Source organism: Erithacus rubecula (genome assembly GCF_903797595.1).
Source record: "Erithacus rubecula genome assembly, chromosome: 6".
NCBI classification, from domain to species: domain Eukaryota; kingdom Metazoa; phylum Chordata; class Aves; order Passeriformes; family Muscicapidae; genus Erithacus; species Erithacus rubecula.
This window is the reverse complement of record NC_136688.1, coordinates 1,018,046-1,035,684: the sequence shown is the minus strand read 5'-3', so window position 1 is coordinate 1,035,684 and position 17,639 is coordinate 1,018,046. Positions and strand designations below refer to the sequence as shown.

The following is a 17,639-nucleotide window of genomic DNA, read 5'->3' as shown; positions in this document are numbered from 1 at the left end:
TATTTCTTTTATTTATATGTGAGATGTGAGGTTTCTTCAGCAGCATTTCAGGCAAAATTACTGTAGAGAAGCAGATCTCTGCTTTTTGTTAGAGTTTTTGTCTTTTTCTTGTTTGTTTGTTTTTCTAACCAGCATTGCTCAGGGCTCTGTAACCATTTTAAAATAAAATTTGGAATCAAAAAGTAATCTGGTGGGGAGGAGCACAGAAGTGAATATGGTTTTCAGAATCAGAGTTCTGCCTTCTCTTTTTGTCTTTTCCCAAAGGAAGTGGAATACTTACTTGTTCTGAAAGGGGATAAAGCTGGCCATTTCCAATGACCAATCAGTTTACATGCATGTGTAGTGCAGTGGAGTTGTAACACAGCTGCAAGCAGGGCAGTGTGATTTCCCTGCTGGGTGCTCATGGCCAGCACAAAGCAGCTGCACTTCAATCAGGACATTGTGAAGAGCAGAAGTGACAGAGAACACGGTGGTTAATGTGTTATCTGCCTGCTGCTGCCCCACTGCGTACAGCAGCGGGGAAGAAATGCCTTGAAAGGGATGGGGAGCTGGGATAATGTTGATACTGATTGGATTAGGCATTTTTCATGTCTGATCTTTAGTTAAGAAGCTGTTGAGTTCTTCTGCTGTTGATTGGACTTGATATTTCAGGTTTGGTTTTTCTTTGTAGTAGCATTAATAATGCCTTCAGCATGGAAATGTCTAGATGAAAATCCATCTATTCATTCCTCTAAACATGTTTTTGGGACAATATATATATATTTTCTTTTTCATAAGCTTTTTACAGCTTTGATCTTGGACTGGATGTGGGGCTGGTTTTGTGAGGCAGTGTCCATAATTTGAGAATGTCTCTGCCCCAAAGGATTTGTGACTTAGAGCCTTCTAACGTGAAACTTCCCAAATGTTCCAATGGTTTGATACAATGCCACTTAAAACAGACATGGCTATGGGGAACCAATGAGCTGCAGAGAAGAAAACAAGCACTTGGTGTTTTAGGCTTTTTTTGTCTGTTTGCAGTAACTAACCTGTTGGACTTTCCTGATACTATTCCTAGTGTTTTTAAAGATGACTGAGAGAAGGACTTGGCAAGCCAGCAAAATCAAATAGGAGAGATACTGAGACTTCATTTCTTAACAAGTAACTCTCCTCAAGCTGTATAAACTTTCTTGAGTCAAATATTGTAGAGAACAAAGATACTACATCTTCAGTCAAACATTAATGATAGCAATTGGTTCTCTTTGCTGTTCAAGATCCTCACTAAAACCACCAGGTGATATAAATTGCATCAGTATACTGTTCCTTCAGAAAGCAAAATAAAAAAATCTCTTTCCTGACTTGGGGAAAAAAACCCCATAGAGAATAATAATAAAAACTCTAAATTTTTATGCTTGTTTTTGAGTTCATCTGAAGTTGAGTTGTATATTCTGAATGAGGTCCTTGGCCTGCCCATGAACATGTTAGCTGTTGTCAAGGCTGTGCAGAGACACACACTCTCCAGTGAGAATGTTGCCAGAGCTAGAATTTATGAGCAGGGCATCTGACAGGGATGCCAGCATTACAGACCTGCAATTCAGACACTGTATGAACTGTCTTCTTTTTTAAAAAGTGCAGGAGGAATTGAATCTGAAAGACAATATCAAGAAGTAACTAATACTTTACATACAGTAACATGAATTTAAAACTAGAGGTATTTATGTGGCAGGCTTGAGCCATAGGAGATGTAATATGTGTGTAATATGTGCTGCTCTATTCCGTGTGTTGTTCCTTGAGTAGGAAGTGGTGGGACCTGTGCTGACTGTGCACTGGAGGCAGCACATGGGATGAAATGGTTGCACATGGATGAAGCTAGGAGCCAGCAGGTGACTGGTGTAGAGCCCCAGCAGCTACTGCTGGAGTAGAAACATTGGGCCAGGCTGGGGAGGCTGGGAAGCCTTTGTCCTTTTGCTCTTGTTACCTCTTCCAGCTAACAGCAGTCTTCACAAACACCCACAGCCCATGTCATTGTCTGCCTCCAAACTCTGTCTTGAATTTCTCTTGCAGGAGAGGAGACAGGAGTTCTGAAACTCTGTCACAGCTTTTGCTGTTTGGGAGGGCGTTTGGTAGGAGCATTCAGGGTGTTGTGTTTAGTGCTGTTAGCTGTCAGCCTGGTACTAAAAGACATCAGAGCTTGCTTTCTGCATTTTGTTTTTAATTCATCTGGTTGAACCAAGCTTTTAAACCATGAAGATTTAATTTGTCCTAATTTGTCTGTTGTTAGAGCAACAGACAGAAGGTGTTGTTGAAAGGTCTTGATTTGAACTCCTAACTGTGTGGAAGTTGCTGTTCACATCCCACAGATAAAGAATTGGGCCTTCTCTTCTATTTCTCTCTTACACCTCTGTCTGACATAGGGAAGGAAGAGGTTTTCAGATACTGTGACCCTTATTCTGTACTCCCTGCCCTGCTGGTGTGGGAGGAGAAATCCCTCTGTGCCGCACACACAGTCAGCTCATGAACACCTGTGGATGCCCATAGTGCTAGTGGGATCTGTGGTGCTAATGTGCTTTCCTGTTTTCCCTCTGCAGCATCTCCCTTCCTGCTGTTTGCCAACCGGCGGGACGTGCGGCTGGTGGACGCCGGCGGCCCCAAGCTGGAGTCCACCGTGGTGGTCAGCGGCTTGGAGGACGCCGCTGCCGTCGACTTCCAGTACTCACAAGGCATCGTTTTCTGGACTGATGTGAGTGAAGAGGCCATCAAGCAAACTTACATTAACCAAACTGGCAATGTGGTGCAGAATGTCATCATTTCTGGTCTGGTTTCCCCGGACGGCCTGGCCTGCGATTGGATCGGGAAAAAACTTTACTGGACGGATTCAGAAACCAATAGGATAGAAGTGGCTAATCTCAATGGAACATCTAGAAAAGTCCTCTTCTGGCAAGACCTTGATCAGCCCAGGGCGATAGCTTTGGATCCGGCTCATGGGTAAATATTAATTTAGCTTAAATGCTTAAATGGATACGGTGGTGATTTATGTTGAGTTTTTTGTTTTGGAAAGAAAAGGAACACATAGTCTTTTGTTTCACTTTGCAGTTTCCCAAGGTATTTTTCTCAAGATCTGTTACTGAACATATGTTTAAGCTTAAATATTTTGTGGCGAGAAATGGCAGCCCAGACCTTGAGCCAAAAAGAAAAGTACAGCTGGTTCTTAGGTGCCAAGCCAAATATTCCACCAGTATAATTACCTGGCTTATCCCGTTGCACTTTGGAAAAGATTTTCCAAGCATTTTGTTATTAGTATTATTATTTTCTCAGTCGTCTTGTCTGGTAAGTTAACTTTGATTTTATACGTGATGTCCATTTAATGTAGATAGCAACATGTGCAAGTCTGCATGCCTTGAAACAAGAGTTCTCACTTGCTATGCTCTGGTAAACAAAATCAGGATATTTCTAAGTGATGATGTTGAATAATAATGTTTGTGCCAGCAAGGAAAGAATCCAGGTGAAACTGGATTCTCAGTGCTGTAAAGTGTCCATATTAAGAAGTAGCAAGAGTGCAGGCTGCATGTGTCACTTCTAGTGCACTTAAAAACACTTGTGTATGTGTGTGGTTCCTCTTCAGTCCTCCCCAGGGTTTCACATGTGCTGTTTGCTCTCCCTGTGCACAAGCAGTGCTGGTGTTGTGTCCTTTGGGCCTGGCATTTATTGCAGTGGTGCCTGAAGATGTGCTGTGGTAGATGGACCCTCATGACAACGAGGAAAGAGAAGTGAAGTGCATTTCTCTTGTGTGGTCAGATCCACACAAATGAGCTGGTTTGCCATTGATCTGCTGCCATTTTCACAATACCTTCTCAGAGATCACTTTATCTGCCTCCAAGGTATAATGCATAGGTAGGTTTCTCATCTGTAGGAAAATCTGACATTAACTGATATTTTCACTGAGTCTGGCCTCTTTGAAAAATGATGCTGAGTTAATGCAAGAGCTTAGTATAAACCACAAAAATAAAGTATTTGGTGGTTATCCTGCTCTGTGAGATGGAATATTTCTTGAGAAACTACCTGCTTTAAGTGTGCAAGAAATGAAAATGGAAACTGGGCAACAGAGTGCAACTTAAGATCAACATGTCAGCACCTTCCACAGGCTGAAACTTTGGTTGTTTTTACACTGTTTCCTGTGTAAGATTTTTCCAGATGAATCTGAGGAGTTACAGGTACATTTATGATTAATACATAAAGGGCATACAAAGGCTAAATGAAACTGGGTCTACCCAAAGAAATAAAATCCTTGGTTTTGTTGATACATCAAATGCTGGAGCTGCCTGTATCCTTTAGATAATGGCTGGAAAGGTGCAGCCATTACCAAAAAAGGGGAAGTGGAGTGACTTTGTTGGGCCAAAGGACTTTTCCAGAGAGGTCCTTATCCTCTTAATTCTGCCTTCCTCTCAGATGCCTTTTGGTGAAAGGAATCCTCCCCACAGCAAAATGTTGTATAGAGGTGTTTTAAATAAATTGACAGGAATCTTTTTGTATCCTGACAGCAAGTAATCTATGCAGAATTAATTAATGTTGATTAATTAGATACATAGTTCAGTAGTAAATTCCAAGAGAGAATATGATGTTATATTGAATATTTCATGGTGAGATGGATTACAGAGAGTGGTATAGCACTTTGCATTAAATGCCAGTGTCAGTTCTTGTAAGTGGATGCAGTTCCTTGCCTTTTGACTGATTCTTTAAGTATTGAATATAAGACTGGTTTGCCAGAAAAACTAATATATTTAACTTAAAATTTGATAAATCAGACATCCACTTCTTTTCACCTGGTAGTTCTGAAATATTTCCTAGATGCATTGTGAAATAGTGATCATGACATTTGATTTTGGCACAGTAGACTCTGGGGTTGAGCTCCCATATAACAGTATGTTCCTTGTTCCAGGTACTCTCAAGGGAGGAAAAGTGGAAAAAACAATCATTTAATGCCTTTTTATTTGTCTTTCTGTTAGTAAGTTTTTGGAATCAGGTGGCTAATAGGGTTCCTACAACTGTCAGATCAGTATTAGATCAGAGCCCCTGAGTAAGTTTGTGGGGTTTTTTTTCTGGATCATGAAATCGGATAAAGTTCAGAGTAGGAGGATTCTTAAAACTAGTTGAAGCAATCTGTCAGTGGCTAGTCATTGGCTTTCAGTCTGGAAGGATTTCCATTCCAGAGATGTGATTTTGTTCTTTTAGCAGCTTCTACTAGAGAAGTGTGGGTGGGAAGCCTAGAAAATGGGGAAGAAAACTTCATTAGTCAACTTCAGTTTCCAGAAGCAAAATGGGACAAATAAGCAGTTTGCAAATGCTTAGCTGATACTATTAGTACCCAAACATGGGTTTGTCTAGAATGCTCAAAGTAATACAAATCTTAATTTTTCTCTCTTGAGAAAATAAGATGTTGTTGTGCAGAATGGTGACACCTTCTCTTGTCTTTAACTTTAGTAAGGCAGAGGTGGATGGGGGACTGTGTGTTGTGGTGTTTGCAGTAGGGTGTTTATGCCCAGAGTGATGTTTGAGTGATAAGTACATTTTATTCCTTTTTGAGTGCAATTCTTCAAGACATAGACTAGTTTAAGAGAATAGAGAAGAACATACTGAATTAGAGTCATCATCTCTCAGGAGCACCAGAAGTGCAGTAACCAGGCTTCAGGACATGGGAGAGGGGCTGAGTTGACCTGGAATTTCCTTTTGAAGCCTGATTTTCTGTGATTTCCAACTGACATTCAGGAGTATGATTTTTCAGATGTTCTAATGGGCTTTCTAAGTAGTAAGTCAGACGATTGTGGTGTAGTGACATTTTTAAAGAGACCTGTATCTTTTGCACACTCAGCCTATCTTCTTTAAAGGCAGTGATTATCTCAAGGTTATGACTGAGAAAGAGATTCCTCTCCCATAACGATCACTCAGTGCATTCCTAAAATTTCATTTTTTAAGGCAAGCTGTGAGACACTCAAAGCTTATGTGGGGGTCCTTCTTCTTCTCAGAGCTAAGGAAAATCATTAATTGTACAGGGTCTTCTGATACTCTGAAAGTGTATTATAATTAATAGGAGTCAGCTTAATATGTAACATCATTCTTTCCAATACACATTAAAACTTTCTTGATGGACCCACTGTATATTCTAGGTATAAAAGGAAGCAGAATATGTGACAATACAGTTATTCTTCCCTGAAATGAAGGATAAGCTAAGAAGACAGAGGAGAGTACACAACATTTTTCTGCAAATTTGCTGATGCTTTGTTTTGAACATTTAGATCCCAGTCCTGCTCTAGGTTATATTGACTTTGTATAATGGAGGATATTAAGCTAAAATTCTTGGTATTGTTTTGTAGAACATTACTATTTGTATACATTCTTGGTAGGTAGACTGTTGATGGGGGATTCAATAGTGTTGGTGTTGTTAACTCTGAGTTTGCTGCAGTTGCTTAATTATTTACATGTTTTCAGGATAGCAACTTCTAACAAAGCTGAGTTTATTGTATGTAAAAATTTTACTCAAGCCCAGCTAAAAGAGGTAGCTCAAATTCCCTGCAATGCAGTGCAAAGAACTTAAGTGCCATGAACATTGTCCGAAGAAGGAGGAATGTATTTGAAAAACAGGTTTTTATCACGTGTCATGGCAAGCAAACTTCAGTTTCCTGAAAAGAAATCTTCAAAAGAATGCATGAATGAGTAGCCAAAACAAATTATTTAATTCTCAGTCCTGTAGTGAAGGTCTTAGATCTGAACAGCCTAGAATATGTGTTGACAAGGGTCATTAAATCTATGACATAAAAATCTCAAGGCTTACCACCTTCTCCATGTAGCACAGGGCTCTGATTCTGAGGATTTGTAGCATATCCATAATCCTCATACCTGATTTTCACTAAGTGCTTAATGAAGTAGTTAGTTCACCTTTTTAAAGCCTACACTGTATTAGAGATATTTACTTTGGTTAATATAAATCTTGAATTTGTTCCTACCTGTGTGATGGCTGCTGTGTTGCCTTCTGGAGTGAGCTTCCTGTCCAAGTTCAGACTGTATTTTCTGCAGCTTTCACTCAGCAAACAGTAATGCTTGAGAAATTTCTGCCCCCCTCGGTCTGCTGAAGCACAAAGAGCTAAAGGAGACATCTGTGAAATGACTATTGTAAGGAAAGATAAAAATTGCTTGCCTCAAGAAAAGGTGTGCTGTCTTGTGGGTTTTAATGGTGCAGGTATAAGCACAGCCATCACTTGGTGTAGTCACTGGGCTTGTTGAGTTTGCCATACCTGAGCTGGCTGCTACCTTTGGTGGGATCTGTAGAAATGGTGCTTGTGAAAGAAGAGAGTAAGGACCCTTGAACTGGTTTGACTGACTGAAGGAAAGCTGCAAACTGCTGTCTACATTTCCTTCCTCATTTTAATTCTTTAAGTTTTCCATGGCTTGGTGTGAGGCTGTTGGGCAGAGGCAGTGCTGGTGCCAGTGGACCACCACAGAAGCTGGATTCATTTATGAAGCAATCTTCCTCTTTTGGAATAGCAAAGCTTCGGGGCAAGGAAGTAAGATGCAAATTAGAATGCAGCAATAAGAAAAAAAACTACTAAGTACTAAAAATAAATCATCTGTTTTGGCATTCTGCAGAATGGCTATTAGTTTAGAGATTAAAACAAGTCTGATCATGTCTGAACAGCGTTAAGGGAGCGTTGGCCATAGTCTAGCTTAGCCATTGCCTCAGGTTGCTTATGGCAAATAAGCTAAAATCTGCAAGCAGTGGCTGTCATTGACCTAAAGTATATTTGGCACCAAAGAAAGGATTAGATGATGAATGCACCAAATGGGATATTAAGAAATGGATATAGAAGGGACAGCTATCACAATTAGAAAGCTTTCTGTTCAGAGCCTAAAATGTAAAGCCTCAGACATGCCTAGTTGTTAATTCAGTGTTTCCTCAGTGTCACAGCAAAGCCAGGAGCCAGACCTGGAGCTGTTCTAACTCACCACTGTGTTTATATCAGCACTTCAAACTGCAGAGGTGTTTAGTGAGGATTCACCAGGACCTTGGTCCCACAAAGCAGCATGGCAGGTGCTAAAGGTTAAGCATGTTGGCCTGCTGTGTGGAATTATTGGGATCTGGATGAGCAGCAGTGGACTGAGGCTTTTGATACAAAATGTGTGAATGGTGACATCTTTTAAGCAGTGTATCTTCAGGTCTTAATCTCCTTTGGAATAGTTGAGTGGAGAGAGAATACTGAAGAAAAACTTGTGACTGTTGCAAGTGGTGGAGAAGAAAAGCAAGAAACATCCTCTGAGTAAAGACTGTGCTTTTTAGAAACCCTAACTCGTGGCTGCTTGGCTAAAATACAGAAGATGCCTGGGTTTTGAGTGAAACATGCTTATTGCTGCCTGAAAGCTAGAGATTAGTTTATATCCTGTGTGCTTCTAGTTAGTAATTAATTGCAAGTATACAATTATATTGAAGCTTTTGGTTAGTTATTTGAAACTCTGTAATATATGAGTAGCACAATTATTATTTTAAAATGAAAGAAAAATACTCAACTGTAAAATTGGTTCACAGTCATATCCAGTATCTTGGTATGGCTGTAATTTCTGGGCTTGGAAAGCTTTTGATATGTGTCTCCAAATAGCTGCAAATAGTCTCATGCATAAGAAACTTGAGGTTTTTGTGGGAATTGTTACTTAGTCTAATTTTCAGATGATTGTCCTTGATGGTGACAGCCTTTTTTTAAATGGTTCATTAATTTCCTCTGCTTATTTCTCCCTTTTTCCTCCTCATAGATATGACTAAAGGGCATATATTGTTCAAAGACCTTTTGCTTCATTTGAGAGCATCTCTGTTCAGAGATGATGGAAAAGTGATTTACTTGTCTCCTGCTCCCCAGAATTGCATGGGAAGGAGGTGGAAACCTATAGACTTGCTGAAAAACCCCACTGAACTCCCTCCCCTGCTTGCACTTTTCTTTTGCTACACATTCTGTGATTCCTCCTATCCTGAATTCTGGAGACTGATACTTCTTTGCCCTGTACATATTTAGTCTTATTAAGTTTGGGAATTTTATTCTTATCTTCTAAATTTCTACACCATTTCTGGAGGGAACAGAGGCAGCAGCAGGATGGCTTTAGTTGTCACAGTGCCAGTGTGTGCTGCAGTGGTTTCTGGTGAAGTCAGGAATGCTTTGGGACCAAGGAGGTGATGGAAGCCCTTTCATTAGGTTATTTAATTTGGTGCATTTTTTATGTGAAGATCACAGCATGTACATACAATATGTTGGTCTGGCTGGACTGGCACTGTTCTGTTTGTCATGAATGAGTTGCTTTGGTTTAACTCAAAACATGTTTCTGGTTTTGGTTTTTTTTTCATGTAAAGTTAAGCTTTAGTATAAACTGAAGTAAGAATTTTTCCACCTAACCTGCTGAGGGTGTTCTCAGGGTTTTGTTTGTTATTGTGTTTGAAATTACAAGGGTGCAAATGAGCATGCTGAAGTTGCATGCCTTGACAAATTCCTGTCTGTGTTGGAGTTCCTTTCCCTAAACATTGGGTTAAAGCACATCAGTACAGTGAAACATAAAATGTGTTGGTTTGAGCTAAATGTTTAAGAGCAGTTGTGAGAGCTGTGGATAAGAAAGCCACCAGCAGCTGAGTTACACTGTTGGATTGCCATTGTGCAATGCATTTGCTGCATCCCATCTTCCACTAAGTCAGTACAGTGCATACATACAATTCTTTAGACTGTCCCAATGTTTCCATTCAGTGTTTCCTTATGGAGAGAGGAAGAAATCTAGGTTTCTTAGATTTCATTCCTTCTGATGAATGCTGCCTCTCTGCTCAGTGCTGGTGAAACACCCCTTGAAGTGCTGTGACCAGTTCTGGGCTCCTCAGCAGGAGAGAGACATGGACATGCTGGTGTGAGCCCATCAAAGGGCCACAGAGATCATTAAGGGCATCTCATCTCTGTGTTTTTAAAAAAATAAATCAGAATAAAAGATGTTGTAGGAAAACTGTAGTGGAGAAGACTGATTCTCAAGGCTTTTGTTTGCTTCATACACATTTTTGAATACAATGGGACTAATTGTAATAATTACCAGCTGTGGCATGGTTTTGGTTTTGTTGTAATGATTTTGTCAAGAACATCCAGGTCTCAAAATTCAGTGCCTGAAAAAAGAAAAATAAAAGGTAATTTGAGTAAGCAGTTTTCAGCTTAATGCTATGTGAGATAGACTTTCTTTTCTTCTGTAAACAGTTGGGGTATTTAATTTCACAGTGGAGTTTTGTAGCTTTAAAGGTGGGATGGGGGAAGTAAGTTTTAAATGTGCAGGAATCTAAACTTCATAGCAATTTCCTGTAAACTCCCGTTTTGTGCCGTGGGCTTGTATAAGTTTGAGAGCATTGTTGAAATTGGAGAAGTTTGTACTGATTTATATCATCTGTACTACTGGCCCCTTTTGTGTAAGCAGGTTATGTAAGGTTTGGCAACCGTACTGCATTTTGGGAGATGGAAAAAGTGTTTGGGCAATGTTGGCTGCTTTTTATTATGTCTGTGATACCTTCCAGCTCAGATGGCTGATCAGCTGCTCTTGGAGGGCACAGCCCTGATTTCTAATCTTTGTGAAAATGATGACAAGAGACATGAAGCACCAGGAAATAAGAAATGACCTGCAGCTTTAAAACTGAGGGGAAATATGGTCTTCATCCTGGTTTTGCTGCTGCACCTGGAATTTTAAAATGAGTTTAATAGGGGAAAGAAAACAAACCAACCAAACAAAAAAACCCCACTGGGGTGCAGTTTGCCAACTTCAAAATCTGTTTGTTTTTGCAAGGTGGTTTTCAGTCCCATTCTCCTGATAGGAGGGAAGCAAGTGCTGTGAAATTATTATTTGTTGGTAGTCTCTTTTTCACCCTGCCCCTCCTTCTTTTCTGCCTTGAAAGTCTGGAGTTAAGGTTTAAAACCAGTGATGGGGGAAAGACACTTAATCACCTCTGAAGAGCTAGATAAAGTAACTCACATGTTTGTCCAAGGTCTGCTTTTTATTTAGAGCATCTGTAGTGCTGCTTGCTAACTTTTTTTTAAGAGTATTGATTTGTGATAGCTGCTTAGCAGTGAATTTTGCTTGCAAGGGCTTTTTTCCCTCTCATTAACTCTTTAGGTATTCATGTTTTCGTTCTCTTTTACAGCCTCAGTGCTGTTAGACTTTTATTGACCTGTTGCAGTGCAAGCAGGATGTAAAACTCCTCGGATGCCAGATCTCAGTCTCAAAATGTGATCGATCTAATGTGTACAGAGATACTGGGTTTGATATTTTTAGTTTCTTACAATTGTTGTTATGGTGTGCTCTGGCCCTGGGGTATTTAAAACGCTGTAATTTACATTTAAAAACACCACCACCACCAAGAAAATCAACCAAACAAAAAACTACCCAAATGCTTGCCTTAGGCTCTTCATTGTTATTCAGTGTGCATCTTTTCAGCTGGCTGCAAAAACTGGGAGGCATAATAGCACAGGTAGTAGCAGACTGAGATTCTTTGCTTAGACTACTTATTTTTCTGAAATATTATCTGGCCTAAATACTGGGGTTTTTTAAAATGGTGACATGAAAATGATAGGGATTGTTAATATACTGGACACGTGGAAAATAGGTTATATTTTAAAAACAAAAAAGTGAGTTCTGAACCATCATTTGTCCCATAAACATTGATGGTGTCTTGACTGTTTGAAAGTGCTTGTTTGTTTTTTTTATTGAGGTCCATAAGAGATGTGGACTCTTGAGCATTCTTTAAAAAATAAATTTAGAAAGCCCTTTTTTTTCCCCTATAGAAATAATATGTCAGTTCAAGCTCCTGAATTAAGGTTAATTTAAATCAGGATGAATCCTACATATAAACTGTTAAAGCATGCAGACTGATTTCTTTCTCTGAGAAGCCACTTGCAGCTTTTTCCCCTCCAAAATCTCCAATCAAAAGTGTCTGCTCTTTGTGTAACACTTGATCCTGTAAACTGGAGGCATTTGGAAGATAAAAGCTGTAAGGCCTAATGATTAGTTCAGGACATTACTAAAGTCTTTACTTTCTCCATTGTTTTTCCTGTATTGCTCTTTCTCTGATGAACCAGCTATGCAAGCAGATTTCATGACTTTTGATAGGAGACTCATCTTTTAAATCAGATCCATAGGTTATTTCAAGCATAGTTAACCTTTGTCTTTCTCTTCATCACAAATCATACCAAGGAAGCTTTCCTGCTGCCCCAAAATGTTCTCTTATTACTGTTCCAATTAAGTTTGCAGTGCTGGTTTAGCTGAGCTTCTGTCATTCTTTCCATAAGAACCATGGATGTTTCTTCTCTCTAGGATTTAGAACTTGTGCAATAAAATGTCTGTCTTCAGGTAACTCTGTGTTCCAGACAGGAAACTGTATTTTTAACTTGGTTTGAACTAGCTTTGTCATTCAAAATTGAGGAGGGGCAAAAAAGGGGAAAACTTGACACTTTGTGCATTCTTGATAATCCCTCACAGGCATGAAGTTAAAATATGACATTTTATAGCCTGTTAGAGTCTCATGTCTAGTGCTGTGCTGTGCCTTGTGCTGCCAAAAGTGTCAAAAGAGCCTAAATGTTAGAGTGGAAGAGAAGGGATGGAAAGGACTGCCCCAGCTAATTGTAGAGTCAAAGGTGAGTGGGGGGAGTTGGTGAGAAATGCCTCATTCTCTGGTTTCACAGGTGCCTTCAGGTGGCTGGTTGCTGCCTTTATTTGCTCCTTCTTTAAGCACCACTGCTGCAGGAGCTTTGGTAAGGCTGGTATTTTGCTAAGGGAACTAAAAGGTTTTGGGTTTTCTCTTTTGCTCCCTTGTAGAATGTTAATGTCAATACCAGGGAAGAAGTGCACCATTTGCAGTAGTATGGTTTTAAATAGGCTCACTTAGACCAGAGATCAGTCCTGCTATAGGAGCAGCTTCTTACATTGGTTTCCAAACTCCCAATTCAGGGTCTTGATGTGCTGAGAGATCCCCAAACCCCAAAAAAGAGCAAATTTCCCAGAATTCTTGGCAATTCATCACCTGCTGCCTGATGAAAGGACAGAAACCCCTTTAAAAAAAGGAGGCAAAAATTGTATTTGCCATTGCATGGCTTGGGGTGTGCTCCTGTGATGGACAGTGGGGATTCTGTGGAGCACACAGAGGAAAGGAAACCTTTTCCTCTTTAAATTTTTGATTACTGTAGAGACTGTGTGTACTCTGAAAAGTTCACTGAGAAGATCAGCTTTGTGATGCTTGAGGGGTTGCAGAGACACCCTGTAGCCAGCACAAGGTGGTGAACAGGGTATGTTGCTTTAGAAAAGTACAAGTGAGAGACAATTGCTTTGAAAGAAGGCTCTGCCTGCTTTTAGGTTGTTCTGTTGTCCAAGTGCATCTTCATCCTGCTAACCCTTCCCTAGTGGTGCAGTTACTTTGCTAATACCATGTAGTATTAAACCTTTGAATAACACTGAGCTAGGTGCCTGCTAATGAGATGAAATGTAGAGATACAATTTTCCTGTAACAAGTTTGTGTGTGAATTTGAAAGTACTGCTTTTGTATAGCAGTCTTTGTGAGGCCAAGGGTAAACACACAACCTATGAAATTAAATAACACTATTTTTGGGAAGAGGCCCCTGAGTTGGAGCTCCTATAATATCATAAAAAAGCCATGACGGCTCTTTGATTTACAGATTTTTCTTTTCCTTCATCTGAATGCATTGAGAGTGCAGGCTGAAATTTTAATGGAAAGCTTGAGGAGGGGAACTTTGTTCCATGATAATTTATGGGATTTTTTTCATCCCTTTAACCTACTTTAAAGGTTTAATAGGATTTAGCTAGTTTTGTCTCCTTTGTTTTTTCTTTTAGGTAACTTTCATGGAATTTTTCATTTTGGTCTAAGTTCCTTTTTATTCTGCACTTACACATTTCAATAGGCACATAATATGGCCCAAAGTCTTTTCTAATAGCCACGTTTTCCTTCATTCAGCAGTCTGTCTTTTGTCTGTCTTTATTCTTGCAGAGTTGGATGCAGGTGGTGCAAGCTAGTGTAGATGAGCTGGATCAGACAACTGATTTGACCTGAAAAATGACTATTTGGCCATATCAATTTCACAGTGTGATTCAGCAGCTGGCTGTGCAGACAGGTTTTTTGTGTCAGCTTTTCTCTGTCTTTAGTTGTTTGTCAATAGCTGCTTCCCCACACAGTCCAAGTTGCCACAAATTACAGCTTGACTTGTTAAGGAAAACCAAAATGAGTGGCAATTTACATTCATAGGTTGTCCTGTGAACTGGGGCAGCTCTCAGCTCCTGCTGCTGCTTTTTCAGGAGCAGTCAGCCTGTCCTGTTTGCTGGAGCTGAGGAAGGCATCTGGGGACATGATTGTGCCTCAGCCACTCTAATGTGAGCTATTGGAAACCTGAGGACTCACCTGCGTGGAAGTTTTTTATTTCAACTAGAAATCTTGTTTGACCCTTACACTCAGGTGTATGTGTACTGTGATACAAGTGAGCAATTTCTGTCTGTCTTTCTATCTGTATGGTTATCTATATTCCCCTCTTTAGTGGGGTAAACTGCTCATGATTATATGTGCTGCCATGTAGGTGATGTGACTGCCCTGGAACTGGAGATCTGCCTATTTTGGGGTGGAGGATGCACATGGAGCTCTTTAAGGTTAAGTGTGTTGTGAGGGGCATTTGCTGGTGATGACTGTAGAGCTGCCTGTTCCTCCTTGGCTGAAATGATGGTCCCAGCTCCAGAGCCTCTGCAGTTTGCAGAAGGATCTTGCACTGCAGAGGGGAGACCACCCTGAAGGGGAACATGACAGCAATCACAAATGTGGTCCCTACATCATCCCTGAAGTGGATTTTCTCAAAAATAAAGCAGGAAGCTTTTTTTTTTGTAAGTGTGTTTTCACAATCCATATTCATTTACTTCCTTTGTGGTTCCAACTGTGATCACACAGCAAGTGCTGTCTTCTTCAGGGGAGCTAAGGATCTGGGATAATCCAGTGATGGAACATCTGGCTGGTCATTGTGCAGGACTGAATAGATGTCTCTTTACCATGCTTTTCTGGAGCTCCAGTTTTAGGAGGACTTAGCTCAGTGTGCTTGCCCAGATGGTGCCCTTCTGGAGCCCCTGTGGCTCTGTTTGGGGAGCCTGGGGAGGTGATGGGTCCAGTCACAGGTACCTGGGTATGTTTAAGAGCTTCCTCAGGGCAGAGGCTTTCTCACACAGACCTGTGCCCCAGATGGCTGTAATGGCATTGGGAAAGCAGCACTGTTTCCCTGACCAGCCTGAGGCAGCTGTGCTGCTTGTTTGTGCTGGGTTTGCATGTCAGACTTGCAAACTGGATATGTGATGCTGGGTAATGTTTACCAGCTGTGAACTGGCTGTTCTCTCCTCACCAGACCACTGCTCTTGTCACTGTACAATCTCAACTTCTCATGCAGGTTTTGTGGGATTTGCCACACTTTGATCTGGTCCTTTCCAATTGGTACATGCTGTTAATGTCTGCTGAGGCTACTTCAATTTCCCACAGGTAGATTGACAGGGAAACTGGGACGTGGATGGGAATTGGGAAAAAAAATCCAGAAATTTAATGTCTTTCTAAGTCTTCATGCATTCATGATTTATTTTTTTGACAGAAACAAATTTCAGAACAATTGATTTTATTCTTTCCTTATGGATTTGTAAAAGGAGGTTAAGCTGTGGTCATTGCCTGCTTAGATAGACCATTAGTTGCTTCAGAAAGCAGTTTGGGATATCAGCTTGTAGTAACTGACCACCCGAGGATGGCACTGGGCTGTAAATGCTGATGACAATCCTGTGCTGTGGCTTCACCTGTGCCATGTCCCTTTCAGGTACATGTACTGGACAGACTGGGGCGAGACGCCCCGGATAGAGCGGGCGGGGATGGACAGCAGCGTGCGCAAGATCATCGTCGACTCCGACATCTACTGGCCAAACGGGCTCACCATAGACCTCGACGAGCAGAAACTGTACTGGGCTGATGCAAAACTGAGCTTCATTCATAGGGCAAATCTGGATGGTTCCTTTAGGTGAGCTTCCTTTGGTCTATAATGAGGTGTAAGTTATTTCTCGCTTTCTGCGCTAATTTTAAAATTAGACTTCTTTTTTTTACAGTAGTCTAGAATAATGCTAATACCTTACTGTTTTTTTTAAATGCAGTTCTTAATAGCCTTGCAAAAAATAACCTCACATACTGTAAAACTGGTTTTATGAGTAAAACTATTTGTATCAGTATTTCACTATAGACTGTTTACAGCCTTCTTGTACAGCAGGATTCTTCTGTTTTAGACTCTTACTTGTCTTGAAAATAGTTGGAGATGCTTATTTTTGACCCTAGACAAGATAACATTTAACTCATGACTGCGATTTTTACAGTATTGTTAATGTGGGGGTTTTTTTTAACCAACAAGAAATACACACTTGAGACACACTTGTCCATGGTCCCATCCAGAGATGTCCTTTATGCTATGCCTGTTGATTAACCAATCTTGGGTTGTTTCAGACAGCAAGCAGTTAGGAAGCAGATTTTCCTAAAGCTTCATGGAAAGCACAGGGTGGAAGTTTTTTGGGTGCTGCTATTAAGTTTTGGCTTTTGTAGACATGGACAAGTGACACTTTAAGCAGGGCAGATTTAGGCATTTGAAATTGCATCTTCATTTCTGTGCAGTGTTCAGTGGGCAGGGTGTGTTGGTCCCAAAGGGTGAGTGTCATGTGCAGTAAAATGTCCTGCCAAAGTAATCTCTGCATTGTTGTCTGGCTTTGGTCTTCAGGTGGTTTTAAATGACATTTTCATGATTTCATAACATTTTAAATGCCTGTGTCAATAAAATTGCTTTGCCTTGCTGAAAAGTTGGAGGAGCTCTATTTTATGCATTTTTGTGTAATAGAATAATATGCCTTCCCCAAAAACAACATTTTCCATGGTGTTTTTCATTTTTTTATACTGGGATGCATTCTATGCCTGTTTTTCACAGTCATAAAAGAGCAATAGCAATATTGACATCCTTTATAAAACGCTGTGAAGTTCCTTTGAGAGCTCTGTGTAAAGAGCTGGATAATGGTGGCATTGTAGTAAGTGACAAGTATTGACTGACAGAGACAAGGGAAAAGGCCTTTGTGGAAGGCAGTGGTAGCTCCAAGTCTGGCTGCAGGTTTGTAGACAGAGAGAAAGATTTTCATATAATTCAACATGAATATGTTTGTCTGATTTGGGGGTGAGTGGCAGAGTTTGAGGTTTCCAGGCTGTTTCTGCAGCTTTCATGCACACAGAAGTTGTGCAGACTTTACTTGCACGTGTGTGTAAATCTTGAAGTTGTAATTGGCAAGTAAAATCTATTCTGCTCATTTTATGGTAGAGAAAGGCCACCTGATAGGGAGCAAGACTTTGAGTAAACTAATTCCAACAATCTGTCCAGATTACTTTGTGGTAGATCAATTCCCTACTCTCAAACAGATTTCTGTTGAACCACAAATCAAATAGTATTTTAGGAAAAAATAATGTATTTTACATTAAGAAAAAATTGGCTCACTCTTGCATATTTTTCTCAGCTGCTAGAGCAGGTAAATGCAAGCTTGAGGTCAGAATATCCCTGTACAGGGTGTATTCTGGAAGT

The 17,639-nt window shown here is 40.4% G+C and overlaps 1 protein-coding gene across 1 annotated transcript in view; it reads left to right on the top strand.

Moving 5' to 3' along the window:
• Positions 1-17,639, top strand: part of LRP5 (LDL receptor related protein 5) — a 126,026-nt gene that overhangs the window by 27,928 nt on the left and 80,459 nt on the right. Inside the window, exons 2-3 of the mRNA XM_079308291.1 lie at positions 2,565-2,961; positions 15,858-16,055. Of these exons, the coding sequence (XP_079164417.1) occupies positions 2,565-2,961; positions 15,858-16,055 (595 nt within the window). The remainder of the gene's footprint in view (positions 1-2,564; positions 2,962-15,857; positions 16,056-17,639) is intronic.